Source organism: Neomonachus schauinslandi, chromosome 1, assembly GCF_002201575.2.
Source record: "Neomonachus schauinslandi chromosome 1, ASM220157v2, whole genome shotgun sequence".
In the NCBI taxonomy this organism is placed as follows: domain Eukaryota; kingdom Metazoa; phylum Chordata; class Mammalia; order Carnivora; family Phocidae; genus Neomonachus; species Neomonachus schauinslandi.
The window spans coordinates 194218087-194236332 of NC_058403.1; the positions used below are offsets into that span (position 1 = coordinate 194218087).

Consider the following 18246-nt stretch of genomic DNA (forward strand, 5'->3'; position numbering starts at 1 on the left):
ACCCTCACTCCCGAGGCTCTGACCCTGGAGCTCCACAAGCAGCGGAAGCCCCCCCCCCCCCCCCCCCCCCCCCCCCCCCGCGGCCCCCCCCCGAGGGGGCCCCCCCCCCCCCCCCCCACCGCTGCCCCGGCGGTGAATCCTGCAGAGGGGCACAGACATGAGCAGCGGGGGCCCAGCTGGACTGCTTAGAAAACGGCTTTAATGGCCCCAGCTCTTCTGTCCTGAGTCTAGTAGTCCAGGGCACAGATGAGAGCCACACCGCGCTTTATCCAGTGTCGCTGGGGCTGATCGGAGGGGAGCTCCACGGCAATGATGTAGTTGGTGGAGTGGCCTGTGGTCGATAGTGTTCCTGGAGCAGACAAGAAGGGAGGGTTGTCTGTCACAAGAGTAGGAACAGGGTAAAGGCAATGAACTCAGCAGATTGAGACGGTGGCAAGCAGGGGCCCTGACCCGAGAGGAAACCTGCCTGGTGAATGGGTCCGGCCAAGGCTCAGGCCTGCCAGGAATGGGAGAGTTGGGGCCACTGCTCATTCCCTGTTGGACCCAGCACAGGCCCACCTCCCCGCCAAGTCTCTCTTACCTACTCTGAACCTTCATTAGCATACTGGGGCTCCCAAGACCCAGGTGGGTCTGCTGAGGGAGGCAAGAGGATGGGGAGCTCAGGGGCCACTTACCACAGACTGAGCCCAAGCTCTGGGCATTACCCTCCCTGCCTGCTGGTGGTCCAGCTCTGGCCTGGCCTGCTCACTCTCAGGAGGGCTGACCGGCCTCTCTCAGCCATTCTGTTCAGCTAATCTGACCAGTTAGGCTGGCCCAGTCCTGGGCCCCCACCCATGGTGCAGGTTCCCCACCCTGGGCCCGTACCTGCTCGGGTCAGTGTCTTGTAGATGGGGCACAGGTAGAAGTCCTGGTTCTGGATCTTGCGGTTCTGTGTTGGCAGAAGCCAGATAACAGCCATCTCTGTGTATAGCTCCTTGGGCCGAGATTCAGCCAGCTGGAAGGCTGCAGGGTCCCAGCGGGCACCCTCCAGGAACAGTCCATGGATGTAGCACCCCTCACTGGGCCTTTTCTTGAGCTCTGGCACTGACTGGTGCATTACCTGTGGTGGGCGCACAGACATGCCCCTGCACGTGGACTGGGCTCAAGAGGCACAAACTCCCTCCTGAGAGTCCTGCCCACCCGCCCATTACTCACCCACCATTTTATTTTGTTTTATTTATCTGCTTTTCTAAGATTTTTATTTATTTATTTGAGAACGAGAGATAGAACATGAGCAGGGTGAGGGGCAGAGGGAGAGGGAGAAGCAGACTTCCCGCTGAGCAGGGAGCCCGACGCGGGGCTTGATCCCAGCAGCCCAGGATCATGACCTGAGCCGAAGGCAGATGCTTAACCGACTGAGCCACCCAGGCAACCCACTCACCCACCATTTTAGTTGGCAGCCTGCAGTCTGTGTCCAGTCCCTAGGGATTTCCTGGGGGCTCATAGCCACTTCTGGCTTGGCTTTCCCTGCCCCCCAAGACCCACTCAGGACCCCCAACTGGCAGCCAGCTGTGGCCTCAGCGCCCCTCCTGCCTGGCCCCTGTAAGTACTGGGGGCCTGACCCAGGCCATACTCCAGCCTGACCCTGGCCTGACTTTGGCTGTGTGCAAACCTTGAAATCAAATGAGATGGTGTCAATGGAGATGACAGACTTGCGGGCAAAGTTCTGCAGCGTGCCTGTCAGGAAGGCCTGGGGGAAGAAGAAGCCACTGATCCAGAAGACAGCTGGGATGCCCCCTTGGATCCAGGCCTGCAGGAAGTCCAGGCGCTGCATCAGGTCCATGACCCATGAGGACAGCGGCTTGAGCGATGGGTAGGCCTTCGTGTTCCAGAGCTCAGGCACAATGTTGTTGTACAGGCTGGTGGCCATCAGCTCCAGCTGTGAGGACATCACCACCAGCCCCTTGAGTGCCTTGAGCAGGTCTTGCAGCGTCTCTGTGATCACCTGCAGCAGCCGGTTGTACCTGTGGAGCCAGCGGCAAGGAAGCAAGCAGTGGCTGGGGGTTCTACAGCAGTATCTGTACTCCCCACTTGTAGGCCATAGACAGAAAAACAGTGGCCCAACGTGGGGGCTAAAAGCATGGAGCTGAGTCGGGCAGCCTAGGTACTGATCTCAGCTCTGCACCTTAGCAAACATGTAACCTTAGGTCACTTCACCGTTTCGGGCCTTGGTGTACTCATCTGTGAAGTGGGAACAATAAAACGTAGCTGGGTTAGAGCATAGACGCGGCACGGCGCCCGGCCCAGAGTAGCTGTTGCTGACATTTCTCTATAATAATAATTCTCCGTAATAAGTCAGGGCTGGGAGTGGCAGGGGGATTACCGAATGACCTCCTGTACTAGCACTGTGTTCATTGACTCCTCATACAGCACGGGGTACTTGGCCATCACCAGCTGCAAGTTGATGGGCTCAGGAATCTGGAGCAGAATATTGTGGGCCACATCCTCCACTATCTGTGGGGGCAAAGGGACACGCGGGGGGTCAGGGCCAGCACCCCTTAATTCCTGCAGGATTCCACATGCACAGAATTCCTTCCCACGGGGGAGCAGGCGGGATAGTGGGTGGGAGACTGGCCCTGCCCAACACGTGCGCCCCTTTCCCCTGATGCCACCTACCTCCTCCCGGCCCTGGCCGCCCACAGAGGACGATTTGGGCTGCAGCTGGATGATGGCACCGAGCAGGCCGTAAGTCTCATTCTGGGCGAAGGTGATGTTGGCATTGTCATGCAGGCCAAAGATCTCAGGCATGTCATTGAGAGGGAGGCCTTTGATGTAGGAGAGGTAGCCCTGGAGGGTAGGAGGGCCACAACTGAAACCTCGCTCTACCCCCAGCCTGTGGGGGGTCCTCCAATTGGGCACAACTCCCACTTGCCTCCCCGACTTGGAACCCTTACGCATCTCCCTCTTCTTAGAGCTGCATGGCTTCTGAGGCGCTGTGTGGGGAGCCCTCACTTCCCTCCCAGCCCTCTGCCTGCTGGCATCCTGCCCCCCCCCCGCCCCCGCTCCTTCATTCAGCCGCTCCAATCAGTGACGCTCCCCTCCTTACAATCGTGACCCACACTCCGACACACACCCCGGCCCTGCAGCCTCCCTGCACACGTCTTAGCCGAAGCACCATTTCCTCTGGGACCGTTGGAGAGGCTGCCCTGCCTCAACTGAGTAATTACACTCAGGCAGCGGCTGAGCAGCCAGACGTCGCCTCTCCCCACAGAGCCCGAGCTCCAGGGGGCAGGGACTGGGTCCGCCTCCCTGCCTGTGGCTCTCTTTGTGGGAGGGAGTAATCCATGAACAGCAGCGGCTGGGGGGCCGGGGCCACGCCTCCTCTCACCCAGCTCCCAGGTGTTCATGGCACCCCCCGCAACCCAGCCTGGCTGGCTGCCCGCGGCCGTCGGGGGGGCACGCTCACGTTGAGGTCGTAGGTAGGCTGGATCTGGTGGTAGATGCCCGAGGCGCTGTAGCTGTGATCATGGAAGAGCACGGAGGGGCTGTAGTAGTCCTCCAGGATGTTCATGATGCAGCGACGGTCCCAGTCATCCGTGACACGGCCCCCGTAGTTGATCTCCCCGGCCGTGTACTTGAGGACCTACGGGGTGGGTGGGTGAGGGCCCCCACAAGCGCCCAGCGCCCCGCCTCAGCCTGTCCCTGGCCCACCTTGTAGGGGATGTCGTCATACTCATCCAGGAACATCTTGAGCTGGCTGATACAGATGCGCAGGTCCCCGTCTGTGAACTCGTAGGGGATGTTGAAGCCCAGGGGCCCAAACTTGCGGCGCTCCAGCGCATTCCCGTGGAACAGGCACAGAGATAACAGCAGGGACTTGAACTCCAACACCTGCAAGAGGCAGGGGGCAGGGAGTGAGGGGCGGGCCCAGGCTGAGGCAGTGGGGGGGCGGCGGGGAGCGTGCACCCCTGCGCTTCACCTTGTGGCAGGAGTTGAGGAAGTTGTCGCTCAGGCTGCTGTAAGACTTGAGCAGGTTGGCCTTGATGCCACGTGGCGGCTCAATGGTCATCTTGGAGCCATTCTGCAGGATGGACACTGGGAACTTGTTGCTGGGCAGGCTGGTGAGCCACAGGCGGAAGTCCCGGTGCACCTGGTGGCCACGTACCACGTGAGCATGGGGACCCACGCCTGGTGGCTGCCCCACACCAGGTTCCCTGGGCCACCGGCAGCTTGACCCTCCCCCTGGGTGGGCCGGGCCAGGCCAGGCTGCGCAGACCACTGATTAAGAAGATCGGTTTTGGGGCGCCTGGGTGGCTCATTCGGTGAAGCAGCTGCCTTCAGCTCAGGTCATGATCCCAGAGTCCTGGGATCAAGTCCCGCATCGGGCTTCTTGCTCAGCAGGAAGCCTGCTTCTCCCTCTGCCTCTACCTGCAGCTTCCCCTGCTTGTGCTCTCTCTCTGACGAATAAATAAATAAAATCTTAAAAAAAAAAAAAAAGAATATCGGTTTTATCAGGTCATGGTCTCAGGGTCGTGAGATCGAGCCCCGCATCATCTCTGTGCTGGGCCTGGAGCCTGCATGGGATTCTGTCTCTCTCTCCCTCTGCCCCCCCCAACCCCACCCCAAGGGGAAAAAAAAGAATATGGGCTTTGGCAAGTCTCAGCATCACCAGTCCACGCTGGGTGGACGTGGGCAAGTCACATCACCACTGGTAGCAGTAACGCGAGGAGATGCTGAGAAGATAAATCTAGCTGAGGCTTGTTTCATATATCACTTCCTGAGTGCTGTGTGCCCAGGCTGGGCTGGGGGCTCTGTGGGACGATCTCATTCAGCCTCATCAGGCCTGGATGGACGTGTCGGTAGCCCCTTCAGTGAAGGAGGCCCCTGGGTCTGTGGCAGGTGGGGGCAGCACACCTTATCGGGGTTGATGTGCTCGATGAGGCGCTCCAGGGCCGGCATCCAGCTCGGTGCCAGGTGGCAATTCTGGAAGAAGACCCACTTGCCCCTCTCTATGGAGCTGCGCATCATGGCTTCTGCCCGAGGGCCCTGTGGGGGCGGGAGTGCTGAGCGGCGAGGTGCCAACCGGCCCAGCCTCCAGACCTCCGCCCCTGCCCACCCGGTCCTTACCTGGCCCTGGCCCAGGGAGATGGCAGAGAGCTTCTTGGAGAACTTCATCTCTTCGGCAAACTTGTAGAGGTCGGCAGCAGGGTCGGTGCCAGGCGACAGCACAAAAATGAGGGGCGTGGTGGAGCCGGAGTCTTTGAACACCACTGACAGGTCGGCTGCCTGCAGGTCAGGGAGAGATGCTGGGTCACCTGGGGCTGAGGGAGGGCAGGGACCAAGGCAAGCCAGGGGGTCCTGGGGCTTCCAGGGAGGCTTCCCAGTGGGGCCTGGAACCCCCCAGAGCCTTTGGAGGGTGTGGTTAGGAGTCCCAGCCTGACCAAGGCTGCAACATGGTCTGTCCAGGTGCAGCCAGGCCCCGGGACCCAGAGGTGGGGATTACTCCAGGACACTGGCTGATGGCACTTGCCTGGGGCTCAATGAAGCGTGGCTCCAGGTTGGTGGCCACGAAATCCTGCATGGCATTGGTAACCTTGTCCCCACGCAGGCAGCGGAGAACCAGCAGCTTCTGGAACTGGTCCAGGTACTTATCCCAGATGCCAGGCAAGGGCTCCCTGCGACAGTGCCCATGTCCCCCTGAGAGCTGACCTGTGGGAGGGCACTGGCCCCAGGGACTCTGCTGGCTGGATGGCCGGGGAGAGTGGAGGGCCTGCAGGGTACATGGCCCGGGGCACAGAGGGATGGAGCCACAGCTGCAGGGCACCCCTGGGTGGCTCCTCAGAGAAACCTCCTGGGCGGGCCTGTCCCTGGGGTCTCACCCCTCCGTGTGCCCACCCTGTGACCCCCTGGGGCACAGCTCACCGGTGGGGCTCGAGGCTGTCGAAGATGGACTGGAATTCTGAAAGGTGCTTTGGGAAGTCTTCGGCAAAAGAGGAGAAGGTTGGCAGGTTTGAGAGTGCCAGGATATCTCGCCAGGCCCGGTCGGACAGCCAGTCAGGCGCCGGGTTCTCAGTCATGACCTGCATGGAGCCTCCGGACAGGAGGTAGCGCCACTCGCCCTGGCAGGGGACAGGGGGAGCCTAGTGCCCAGGCCCTGTGACCTGCCTCTGGCACCCCAGCCAGCAATGCCCCACCACCACCACCCTCAGCCAGAGAAACGGAGTCCTCCCTGGGGCTGGCAGTCAGACCGGTCTGGGTCAGTGTCCCCGTTCCACATTTTCCTGGCTGTGTGTCCTTAGGCAGAGGATGTGACCTCTCTGAGCCGCAGTCTCCTCATTTTGGAAAGTAGGAAGAATGAGAATCTCAGCTGCTTCCCAAGGGTTTTGGGGGGTTAGGTAAGAATGTACCCGTTAGCCTGGCACCTACACACAGATAGGGCTCGAGCCGGAGTAGCCGTAATGCGGTAATGCTCGCTCTCTCCGCGGTGATTCCCAACACTCGGCAGATACCTGGGGCTCATGAGAGCACGAGCTGGGAGGCTCAGGACAGTCTCTGCTCACTTGGCTCCGAGAAGGCTGTGCTCACAGGACAGCGGGGACCACAGTGAACCCAGGGTCTCCCGGCTGTTTTAAGTAAGGAACTGCTTCCTGAGGCCTCTACCCCTTTGCTCTCGCTGTGCCCTCATGCCTGGCCCTCTCTTTCCTTTTACCCTGTTCTCCCAGGCCCTGCCACAGGGCACCTCATCAGGCCATCTGTCCTGGGTCACCGGCCCAGCCCGCTGGTTGCCTCTCTGCTCGCATACCTGGTCGATCTTGTCCTCATTCATCATGATGCGGACACACAGCAGGAAGGCAAACATCAGCTTGTGCTTCTCAAAGAGGCTGCGGCAGACATTGCTGTAGAGGTCGTAGGTCAGGTGGCGGTTGATGTTGGCGATACGCTTCTTCAGGTTGTCTGCACGGCAGGGAGGGGACGGCAGTGCGTGGGGAGGGGTGAGGGGAGCGAGATCCCCGGGGCTCGGCCCAGGCCAGCCAGTCTGCCCCACAGCCACAGGGGCCATCTGGGCCTCCCTTTGGGGCCTATGGAGTTGCCAGTAAAGGGGCTCTGAGGAGGGTAGGGAGGGGGTGTGTTGTTACACCTGATCTGAGAGAATGTGCAAGTTTACATAAGCGTGCCCCCTGTGGATATGTGTCCCCCTGTGTCACATCTGTGCCAGGCTGGAAGCCCAGCATCTGTGTCCGTGTGCACGCATGCCCGGGCTACCTGCCCTCTCCGAGTTGGCGATGCCCGAGAGGAAGATGCTGAGAAACCACTCCAGGGAGTACTGGTACATGGGGTCCACGTTGGCCAGGTCAGACACACAGAAGAAAAGGATCTGGGTGCGGACGGCCACGGGAATGTACTCCATGCGCGTGAGGTCAATGTCCTTCTCCGTCTGCTCTGCGATCCTGACTTTGGCCTAGAGGTGCAGCACGGGAGAGGTGATCAGGCCAAGGTTGGCTGGTGGAGGGTGGCAGGCAACGTGGGTGGGGACAGGGGTCAGGCCTGGGGCTGGTCGGGGGTTGGGTAGAGGCAGGAGTCGCAGGCAGGGGCAGGCCATTGCTGACCTGGATCTCGGCAGCCTTCATCTTGGAAGCCTCCAGCACCTTGATGAGCTCCATGTCATCCACAGGGTTACCTTCGGAGGAACTGAGCCTGTACAGGATCTGGTCTTCGATGTCCTTCAGCTCCTGGCGCATCTTGGCATTACTGACAATCAGCTGGTTCTTAGCTTCCTCCAGGTCTGGCCGCTCCTCGGCCACTACCTGGCCCAGCAGCTGGTCCTCTAGGCCACTGCCAGGGGAAGGGACAGCATGTCTGTAACACCTGGTAGGCTCCAGAGGGTCAGCCTTGAGCTTGCTCACCTATCTACCTGTGCCCCCAGGGCTCCAAGAGCTGGGAGGCCTAGCCTCTGTCTTGGGCTGCAGGGCTAATGCAGAGCCTGCCTGCAGAGTGACCAGTTCTCAGTGAGACCCCGGGTGGCAACCTGGAATCCCAGAAGGGGTCAGGTGGTTCGATATGTGAGTTGCTGGGGTCGCTGAAAAACTTCCTCTCGGCAGGAGGGGGCTGGGTGACGGGCAGGGGATAGGCCTTTCACCACCTCGTCTGTGGAGAGGTTCATAGTGGCCACTGACATGAGGGCCTGAGTGTGGAGTGGGCCTGTGGGCTCTGTGCGGGTGGCCAGCAAAGTGTACCCATTAGCCTGGCACTTGTGCACGGCAGCAAGGCAGGAAACAGGGCCTGGGTGCAAGGTGTCAGGGTGTGCCTGACTCAGGGCTCCGGGACAGCTCTGGGGGTGAGTGCACAAGGGGCTGGCAAGGGCTGAGCTGTGGGGGAAGGGTACCCGGCCAAGATGGGGCTATGCTGACCAGGGAGGCTGAGGGGTCCTGACCAATGATCAAGGGCTCTTGATCTTGGGAGTGGGGGTTCTTAGCTGGAAATGGTGGCAAGTAAGGGGAGCTGGTGGAGGTGCTAGAAAGACCTGGGACGCCAGAGCACCTTGGAAGAAGCTGCTAGAGACTCTGGGAAAGACCCACAGTGTCTTGGCCTGTGGGTGGGCGAGAGGCAGCCAGGCAGAGCTGATGCTCTGGGTCTGGGGCCTGGGGGCTTACCTGGGCGACAGGGTGAAGTTGATGAGGGTGAGTTTAGTGGAGATCTCAGGTGTGTAGTGTGGGTTGGGCAGCTTGGTGGTGATATACATCCTGAAGTCCTCATGGTAGGGGATCACCGTGTCCCCCAGCTTCAGCACTGTGTTCCCCTGCTGCTTGTATGTCTATGGTGGGTGGGATGGGCAAGCGCTGTGGCCCGGGCTTCACCGGGGAGGCAGTGAATGGGGCTGCCCTGTCCCCCGTCCAGCCTGACAGGCTGCCCCCACTCCCCTGCCGCTGCAGGCCCACCTGCTTGAGCAGCACAGGCTCCAGGGCCGGGTCCAGCTCCTCGCCCACATTCTCCAGAAGGCAGGGCTTGCCAAAGCGGATGGCATTTTCCATGCTGCGCAGGAAGTCTCGGTCACTCAGCTTGAACACATCCAGCCCACTGTCCTTCTCCTGTGGGCAGAGGGGGCGAGTGGGGGCTGTGGGAGCTGCCAGCCCGCCCGAGGCTCAGCTCCTGTCCCTGCACCTGCTAAGCCCGGCTGCGAGGGGTGGCGGCACCAGGCAGGTGGGCTCACCATGTTCTTGATCCATTTGTTGGCCTGGCCCTGAGGGTCAATGAAGTGGGTCCAGCGCTGGGAGAACTGGTTGATGACCCCGTTCTCCACTGACAGTGTGTCATTGGGGAGGCCAGCAATCTGTGGGGCAGCAGGTGCCAGACTGGGTCAGGGTTGTCACACAAGCAGGGTCAGCTGGGGTGCTAGCTACTCCCAGCTTCATGCTTGGCTATCTCTTCCCTCTCCTTACGGCTCCCCTGTGGAGGTAGGCGCAGGTGACAGTGGGCACAGGTGTGAGCCCACAGGGCCCCCTACTCTCTCCTGCTCCTCGGCTGGATCCCGACACCCTCCTTCTCTGGCCTCTCTGCCCTCTTGCCTACTGAGTCCCCCCTCAGTCAGACCATCTCCCCAGAGCCCACAGGCCATCAGTATCCTGGCCTATGCTCTCCCTTGGCCTCTGCCAAAAGCCTCTGGGTTTTCTGCCCGAGCCAACTTTACCTGTCCTTTAGGGTCTAGCTCAAATCTGACTTTTTTGGGGAAAACTTTTTTAACCTCACCCTGGATGCTGCTCTCCTCCCCCAGCCCACTCTGACAAGCACCCCTTGAATTCTCTGCCCCAGTTAGCTAGATCTGTGCCACACCGTGTCAGCTCACTCCTCTCCTACCCACAGCCTCTTGCTGGGCCCAGGCAGGTCAGGGGAGTCATCTCGGAGCAGGCCCCGGAAAGAGGGTGGCGGGGGAAGCAGGAGGCTCCTGGCTCAGCCCAGTCACTCCAGCCCTCCCCCTTCCCAGACAGGCACCTGCCACGAGCGGATCTTCACAGCGTTTCCCAGCGTCCCGATGAGCGTGGGCTCTGAAGTGTGCGGGACCTTGTGTCTTGTGAGCTGCTTGACCCAGTGGTCATAGAGCACTGTGCGGTACTGGCCCTGGGGAGACGCCAGACTCAGGGCCACCCCACCACGACACGTGGGATGCCCTCCCACCCCCAGCCCCAGTCCCCCAGCACTCAGTAGTCGCACACAGAGGTAGAGCTCAGGCGTGGAGTCAGACCCTCGCACTCAGGTCCCACTTTGGGTGACTTCCTTGGCCTCCGTAAACCTCAGCCCCTCCTCTGTGAAACAGGCGTGATGACAATGGGCCCGCCTGTCAAGGAGGCTGTGAGGACCGAGTGAGATGCACCCAGCAAGCGTGCAAGTGCGAGCTCAGGTTTCCCACTAGAAGGCCAGGCCCGCCAGGGCGGGTTTTCTGGCTGTTTCCATGCCTAGAACAGCACCTGGTTCGGATGGGGCGGCTGAGAAGCTGAGTGAGTGCGTGCGGGAAGACCGCCCTGCAGGCTGCCCCTCGTGGAGGTGAGGCTGTTGCAGGGAGGGCTGGAAGGCTCCTCACCGTGAAGGGGCCCAGGTAGGCCACAAAGCCAGCGGCCACCAGCACATCACCGGAGATGTTGCCAAGCATATGCTCCAGGTTCTCCACGGTCTCCTGCCAGCGCACCTTCTCATCCGACAGCCCGTTGATGAGCTGCAGAGGCAGCCCCGGGGGGTGGGCTGCGGTTGGCCAGGCCAGGGGCTGGGGAAGGGGTGCAGGACCTGCACCCCCACCCCCCGCCAGACCCTCGCAGCCCACAGGCCCTCCCCGCGGGACGTGCTGACCTTGTCCGCCCGGCCCAGCCGCTGCTCGCACTGCTCGCACTTCAGCTCCAGCTCCTCCTTCTTGGCGATGCATTCCCGGTACTTGGTCTGCATCGTGGCGATGCCGTCCTCCACCTCGCGCAGGCGCTGCTTGGCCTCCTCCAGGATCCTCTGTGTCACCTCCAGGTCATCCTGGGCCTCCCGCAGGGCTTGCTGCAGGCACAGGGCCCAGGGCCAGCTTGTGGAGCGGCCCCAGGAGAGCCCTCCCCTTCCTCCCCTGCCCTCCCCCCCCAAGCTGGACCCAGGCCTCACCCGCTTGGGCTCCACTGCCTTGGCCACGAAGTGGTACTTGTGCATGGCGCGTACCCACTGGCAGATGGAGGTGCAGGCCTTGGATACCTTGGCAATCGCAGCCGGCTGGAACTCCTCGTTGTCAATGTACGGCTGGATGGCTTTGATCACCGCCTCCCCGATGTTGTCCTGGGGAGGGGAACCAGGGGCATCAGGGGGCTGTTTCCAGCAAGGAAGCGGTGGTGGGGCCTGCTGAGGAACACCCTGCTCGGGCTCTGAGCCCCCTGCCCTGTGTAGACTTCAATACAGGTATCTTCCTCAGGGAATAAACACAGTCCAGAAAGGATCCAGGATTTCAGATAATACGATTAGAGACTTCGTCCACAAGAAACCCTGCAGTCTCAAGGTCTGGTAATATACAGGTCCCATTAAAAACTCACTTAGCGATAAGGGCTGCTCCTGACAGGTGTGGAGACCAGTGAGTGATTCTGATGCCCAACCAGGCTCAAGTTCAAGGGTATTAATCCTCACCCTGAGAGCTCATCACAACCCAGAGTTCCCGTCCCCCCGGTGAGAGTCCAACCGTGTAGTTCAGGATGAGCCCAGGAATCTGCATTGTTCATGAACTCCCAGAGCTCAGAGCCTGGGACCCGGGAGCCTGAGCACTGGCTGAGAGCACTCCTGATTTGGGCTGAGTTAGGTGTGTGGGGCCTCTGCTTTCTAGACTGATGAAAGTGGAGGAGGAAGAATGGGGAAATCTGTAGGGCATCCTGCTACCTATGGGTCATTATCTCCACCCTCCCAGCGTGGCCTGGGGTGTCTGAGGCCCCACACTGCCTCATGGTGTGTGGGGGGGGCGGGTGCACAGGCAGTTGTCCCCTACCCAATTTCTGGGCTGAAAAAGGTCCCCTAAGAGGGTGGTGGGCTCCAGGCTGATCTAACCATGAAGCAGCCCCCAAGAAAGAACATGGCCATGGATACTGAGAGCCCCAGATAGACAGCAGACGGAGAAACCCAGGGACAGACAGAAGAAGCAGAACCTCAGCTGAGGCTGCACAGACAGTGCAAGTCTAGGCCAAGGCCATGGGGATCCTAGGAAGGAAAGGGCACAAGAGGGGATCTCCAGGCTACAGAGCTTTGGGGTGACCAGCCAGAGAGCTCCTCTGGGGCCAGGGTATGGTCCCAGTCAGCTGTGTGTGGCCACAGGGCTGCATGTGTTCAGGGGAAGGGAGACAGGACAGAGAGCCCTACACTGGGGGGGTGGGGGGACAGGCTCCTCTGCCTGCTTCCCTGCCTCACTCACGGGCCTGCTCGCTTTGTGCCCGGCACACTCACCTTGTCAAACTTGAAGAGGCCTTCGAGGAAGCGGCCAGGGTCCTGCAGCAGCCCCTTGCCCGGCTCCCAGTAGTCATCCACCTTGGAGCCAGGCCTCTCTCCAGGCACCTTCTTGGGCTTGATGCCCTTCATGATGCACATAGCCTCTATGACCAGCTTCACGCCTGGGGGTGGCCGCTGCATGGCCCGGACCTGCGGGTCGGGCCGAGAGTGGGGAAGGGGAGGGAGACCCATCACTACCTGGATACCCCTGGGCAGGGACAGCTGTCAGACAGGGTGGACCCCACCAACGCAGTTCCTACCACCACAAAGGGCATGCCTGGCTGTCCCCCGAGGTCTGCCTCGGCCTGTGGTTCCTTCTGCTCCCCCTCACCCAGGCCTGACCATGAGGTCCTAGATGCTCATTTCTCAGGACCCAAAGCCCTCCATGTGCCCGTCTGGGCCATGGGGGCTTGTGCAAGGAGGTAAGGGCAGACAGCTGGCTTCGAGCCCTAGTTCTACCCACACCTCTCAGCATGTGACCCCCAAGCGATGTGGAGAGAGAGGGCCTGGGGGCCAGAGGCACCAGGACAGATGCCAAGGGGGAACTTCGGGAGCTGCCTGGCCACCCACCTCAGTCACATCATTCTTGTTGAGGTTGCGCAGGCTGGCCAGGGCTGCGTCCAAGGCAGGCAGCGCCTCATCCAGATCCTTCTGGGCATCGTCAGCAATAGCTTGTGCCTTCCTGGCCTTCTCATTGGCCTTGGCCTCCTCTGCTTGCACCGAATTCCGGGTCTCCTGAGCAATGGTTGTGTCCACCTGGGGGCCAAAGAAAGGGAGGGCCCAGCTGCTGGCATTTCGGGGACAGGTGTGTCCCCCCCCTTTCTCCTCCCTGCATCTCAGTCTCCCCGGGGTCAAGGGAAATGAGAGCAGGGATGCCCCCTTCTCCAAGGGCCCTCTCGGAGCTCCGGGAATGTGAGAAGCCCATTCCAAGTGCTCACGGTGGTCCCAGCGTGGGGCTCAGGGCTTTACATGCTCGAGCACAACTGCCCTCCAGGGAAGGACCCCCTAAGCCCTCAGGACATCTCCAGGCAACACAGAGAAAAGCGCTCCCCCACATCACGTTCTTTCCATCTGCTGGAAACATTTGCGATACACTGACTTTGCAGAGCGGGAGGTGACTACTTCTACCAGGAAGCTGTCCTGATGAACTTGCGAATCTGAGATGTCTGCTGTACGCAGCCGGCCCGCGAACTCGGGGATCTCATGGAGACTCAGAGGGACACTTGGGCTTAATGCCCTTCATGATGCACATAGCCTCTATGATCAGCTTCACGCCTGGGGGTGGCCGCTGCGTGTGGCGGCCTGCCACTCTGTCCCTGCTGTGATTATCAGGGTTTGGGTTGCCTGTCTTGCTCTTCACCATATCCCCTGCCCCGGTGCAGGGCCTGGCAGAGAAGAGGTTCCAAGCAAACTCTTGTTGAATAAACAAAGGACTACTGACTGAGGAAAACAGGCACCGAGAAGCTAAGCAACCTGCAGAGGTCAGGCAGCCAGCGACCTCATGGTTGCATGGGGACCCCTAGCATCCTCAGACATGGTCAGACGTCAGGGAAGAGGGCCAGGGAGCACCCCCCACCTTGATCTGCTCCATGGTCAGCACGGTGTCCTTGGCAGCCTCTTCCAGCAGGGGGCGCATCATCTCCAGCTCCTCCTGCATCTTGGCCACGTCCTCGGAAGTACGCAGCAGCTGGTGGATGGGGGGCACAGAGAGGAAATCAGGTGTGACAGGGTACCAGAAAGAGAGCCGAGTGTGGAGGGGACTGGGAAGAGGGTCCTGCAGGGCTGCCTGGCCCTCACTCATGAGTGAGAGGCTGTGGCCTGTTGCCCAGTGAGCCCTGGAGGAAGGGAGCAGTCCCCTGAAAATCTGTGGGGTGCCCTGCTTTGGCCTTGCCCTTGTTCATTTGGTAAGGGAGGAAGCTACCCATTTAAACATGGCAGGCTGCTGACTGAGAGGGTGGGCTGGGCCTCCCCAGGTCAGGGCTAAGCCAGAGTATGCAGAACCATGGGCTGCTAGCCATTGTCCACAAAGCCCCACCCTGGCCCACCTTGTCAAGACCACTCTTCATGCGGTTCTTGGCGGTTTTCAGCTCCTGTTTCTTCTGGCCAATTAGGATGGAGAAAATATTAAGCAGCTCTAGGTAGCTCTTGGGGGTCACGTAGTTGTGACGGGCCAGCTCGGCTAGGTACTCGACACACTTCTTGGCCACCGACTGGTGGATATATACGCAAACCTGGATCTGTGGGGTGGGAGACCACTGATGCCAGCCTTGTAGAGCCCCCAGCAAAGACAGGGTGCAAGGGTGCCCTTGAAGCCATTGCAGCCTGGTCCCAAGGAGGGGGCCACATGTAGGAACCTCAATGCCTCCCACACTCACTGTCTCCCATGATCCTCATAACCTCCAGGTCAAGATCACCTATTCTGCAGAAGAAAAACTTACAACCCAGAGAAGTCAAGGGGCTCGTTTAAGTTCACACATCTGTTAAGGGCAGAGCTGCCTCTGAACGTGGACCCGGGTGTCTCCCAGATCTTGGCCCTCTGCTCCCATCACAGCTCCCAAGACCTGCCTCTCTCTGAGAGTCCTAAGGGGGGACCCCCTCTCCCCTTGGAGGCTGGACCTGGGGGAACAGAGGGCCCAAGGCCTCAGCATAGCTGGAGAGGGAAACAGGCTCATTCTAGTTCTTGGCCCCCAGGTGACCATCACTCTCTCAGGTTGTAGCAGGCAAATCTAGCCCCCACCCCCCACCCCCCCGGCCATCTGTGGTCTTCAATCATATATCACCATGACAACCTTGTGGCACTCCGATGACACAGATGAGGAAACAGGCTCAGAACAGGTCAAGTTGTCTGCCCCAATGCCCATCGGTGTTGGGCCTGGGACTCTCACCCAGGCCCCAGTGACTGTAAGCCCAAACCTGAACAGTTCCCCCTGACAGTTTCCTCCTCACCAAGACACCTACCAGTCCTCGAATTACTTCAGAGTTGGCTTCCAGGTCTGGGATCTCATTCAGGAACATGGTAGCCACAGACTCCAGGGCCTCTGCTGGCCATTCGTTAAACCAGTCAATGGTACAGCAGTTGACAAGGGAGGGGAACTGCCTCAAACGGGCTCGGAAGACCTCTCCGATGGGGCTGGGGGACCAGGAGGCCAAATGAGTCACTGACTTCCACCCCCAGGAGCCCAGGACCCTCCTCATGGCAGGCCCGGGGGCTGTCCCTGCATGGCCACAATGGCTGCCCGTACCTCATACACAGCACCACGTGGATATTGCTGCGCACACGCCCAGTGTAGGCGGCCATGAGGTTGGCCTTGGTGGGCTGCAGGCCCTGCTCCTGGATGTAGGGCCGCATGGTGTTGACAATCTGGTCCTGCTCATCTGAGCTATAGAGGTTGGGAATGTCGCCCGAGTTCAGGACATTGTTGATGTCCTCCAGGAAAGACTCATTCTTGATCTGGGGAGAGATGAGAGTACAAAAGCTAAGCTTTAATGATGGCCCCTGGGTGTTGTCTCCCTGGATCTTCATAGCAGCCCCATTTTACAGATCATACCAGGCTCCGAGAAGCTCAGGGGCATATAGGTGACCTCGCACCTCACAGTCTAGGGCTTATAGCCAGGCCTGCCCTACAGCAGAGACTCTGATCATCACCACTGGGCTGTGGAAGGGCCCTGGGTCCTGGGTGGGAGATGTGGCACCTTACTCTCACTTTCCAGGCCTCCCCATGCCTCAGTTTCCTCACAGGAGGAAACCAGGCCACAGGCAGAAATAGGTCCTTGCCAGACTACATGAGGGGACCCTGGGGGTAGAGGCAGGGCTGGGAACAGAGGGGACCCTGCCCAGAGTGGGACACATTCCAGGGCTTGGCCCAATTTCAACCACCAGCCAGGTTTAAGTGCTGCTCTATTTGTTTTGAGACCCCAGAGCCACCACCTCCCTTCCCCTTAGAGACCTAGGGACAGGCTTCCCCCCCTAGGGAGCTCTAGAGGGAGCAGCCCCCAAAAGGGGCATCATGGGCACAGTGCTTCGGGCATGAGTCCTGAGGTGGGGAGCCCTTGGCCAGTGAGTGTGGTACCACTCGTGGTCAGCCATGGTGCCAGGGGCCTTCTTTACCCTTGGGGTACAGTAGTGACCTGTGCCTCCCTAGCTCTGACAGGCTGGGTTTGGCCCCAGGCACCTGGCCCACCCAACTGTGGGCCCCCCGCCCCGGGGCCCAGCCATCCCTCCAAACATCCACCCCAACTGACAGTAACCTGGGCATGAAGGACTGACCACTTTCTAGGATGCCACACTGGGATGGCGTTGAGTCCAGCCCACCCTGGCCCCTGCCCCCTGCCTGTGGCAGTGGCACCTGAGTGTCAGAGAACAAGAAGGTGATGGGCAGGCTATGCAGGCCCGCCTTGAGCAAGATCTTCTTGACATCTTCACGCCACTCAGTCATGCCGTAGTTCTTGGATAGCTCGATCTGGAAGCACTCGTACTCGGCCCTGGAGACAGGAGTTTGGGTGGAGGCGTGCCAGAGCTTGAGGCCAAGTGCCAAGTGATGGGTGCCCACACCCCACCCCCGCCATCTGGAGTCTGGCTCCCCTCCTGGGCAGATCTGCAGATGCTCCAGGCCCTGAACCTGCTCTCTTACCACCAGACCTCTGCCTAAGCTGTTCGCATGGCCCGGAAAGCCCTTTGCTTCCATCCTCCCAGCTCTGATCCTGAGAGGAGGCCGTGGCCACCTCGTCTAGGAATTCCTCCTGGTCTGCAGCCACGCCTCCCTCCCCACAGCGCCACAGGGCACTGCTGCTGCCTCTCCTGGAGCCTGGGTCCCCTGCCCAGTGCGATCAGAAGCCCATGGCCGGGGCACCTGGCCCGGGGTGGCCCCAGCTTCCCTAGCTGTGCACGCCCGGGGCCCTCACATGTGTGAGGCCAGCCGCGTGAGGGAGCTGCGGCCGCTGCCCCCCACGCCCAGCAGGAGCGCGTTTCCTAGTGCCTGGCGCAGGGTGCGGCTGATCCGGCAGATGTGGCTCACGGCATCCATGAAGAGGACCAGCTTCAGCTTGGCTGTGTTGATCTGGTTGTAGTCCTCCATGTACTCCTCAATCACCTGCATCATCTGGGGCCAGGGAGATGGGGAGATCTGGGTCCTCTCTCTATCCCTGTGCACTAGGACCCTCAACAGAACACACCCCCTCCCACGGCCAGCCCTGCTCCTCTGTAGGGAGGGGTGTTGGGCCTGGCTTCAGAGGGGTATGGCCCCAGGCACCTGACCCACCCAACTGCCGGCGCCCCCGCCCGCGGTCCCAGCCATCCCTCCAAACGTCCACCCCAACTGACAGTAACCTGGGCATGAAGGACTGACCACTTTCTAGGCTGCCACACTGGGATGGCGTTGAGTCCAGCCCACCCTGGCCCCTGCCCCCTGCCTGTGGCAGTGGCACCTGAGTGTTGGGGAACGGGAAGCCAGACCTGTTCAGAAGCCAGACCTAAACGAGGCCAGACCTGTGGGATACTAGAGGCCTGGGGGGTGGGGTCAGAGCCCTGCCTGTTTCCTCTGGGCCTCACCAGGTACACTGAGCCGGGGCCCTCATGAGAGCTCCTGGGACCAAGGACGGGATGTATGTACTGGGAAAGCATCGGGAGGCCCACTCCAGCCATGCAGCTCCGAGGCCTCTGACGAGGTCTCTTGCATGCCTCCCTGGGGTCCTGACTCAAACCTGTGCCCCCAGGGGCCCTGCTGCCCCTCTGTGGGTGAGATGATAGCCTTCCAACAGGCCAGCACGTCCATGTTTACAGAGCCT

At 60.6% G+C, this 18246-nt stretch overlaps 1 protein-coding gene across 1 annotated transcript in view; it reads right to left on the reverse strand.

Moving 5' to 3' along the window:
- Positions 1–227: 227 nt before the first annotated feature.
- The window catches only part of DNAH1 (dynein axonemal heavy chain 1), a 72414-nt gene continuing 54395 nt past the window's right edge, over positions 228–18246 (reverse strand). Inside the window, exons 48-77 of the mRNA XM_021694986.1 lie at positions 17365–17561; positions 16809–16944; positions 15705–15913; positions 15421–15592; positions 14508–14699; positions 14039–14149; positions 13033–13218; positions 12421–12612; positions 11107–11274; positions 10816–11007; positions 10553–10684; positions 9967–10092; positions 9188–9307; positions 8916–9065; positions 8631–8791; positions 7587–7812; positions 7243–7438; positions 6782–6933; positions 5902–6098; positions 5506–5654; positions 5107–5261; positions 4894–5025; positions 3959–4129; positions 3691–3870; positions 3446–3622; positions 2656–2826; positions 2363–2493; positions 1652–2003; positions 865–1099; positions 228–349 (exon numbers count right to left, since the gene is read on the reverse strand). Of these exons, the coding sequence (XP_021550661.1) occupies positions 228–349; positions 865–1099; positions 1652–2003; positions 2363–2493; positions 2656–2826; positions 3446–3622; positions 3691–3870; positions 3959–4129; positions 4894–5025; positions 5107–5261; positions 5506–5654; positions 5902–6098; positions 6782–6933; positions 7243–7438; positions 7587–7812; positions 8631–8791; positions 8916–9065; positions 9188–9307; positions 9967–10092; positions 10553–10684; positions 10816–11007; positions 11107–11274; positions 12421–12612; positions 13033–13218; positions 14039–14149; positions 14508–14699; positions 15421–15592; positions 15705–15913; positions 16809–16944; positions 17365–17561 (5190 nt within the window). The remainder of the gene's footprint in view (positions 350–864; positions 1100–1651; positions 2004–2362; positions 2494–2655; positions 2827–3445; positions 3623–3690; positions 3871–3958; positions 4130–4893; positions 5026–5106; positions 5262–5505; positions 5655–5901; positions 6099–6781; positions 6934–7242; positions 7439–7586; positions 7813–8630; positions 8792–8915; positions 9066–9187; positions 9308–9966; positions 10093–10552; positions 10685–10815; positions 11008–11106; positions 11275–12420; positions 12613–13032; positions 13219–14038; positions 14150–14507; positions 14700–15420; positions 15593–15704; positions 15914–16808; positions 16945–17364; positions 17562–18246) is intronic.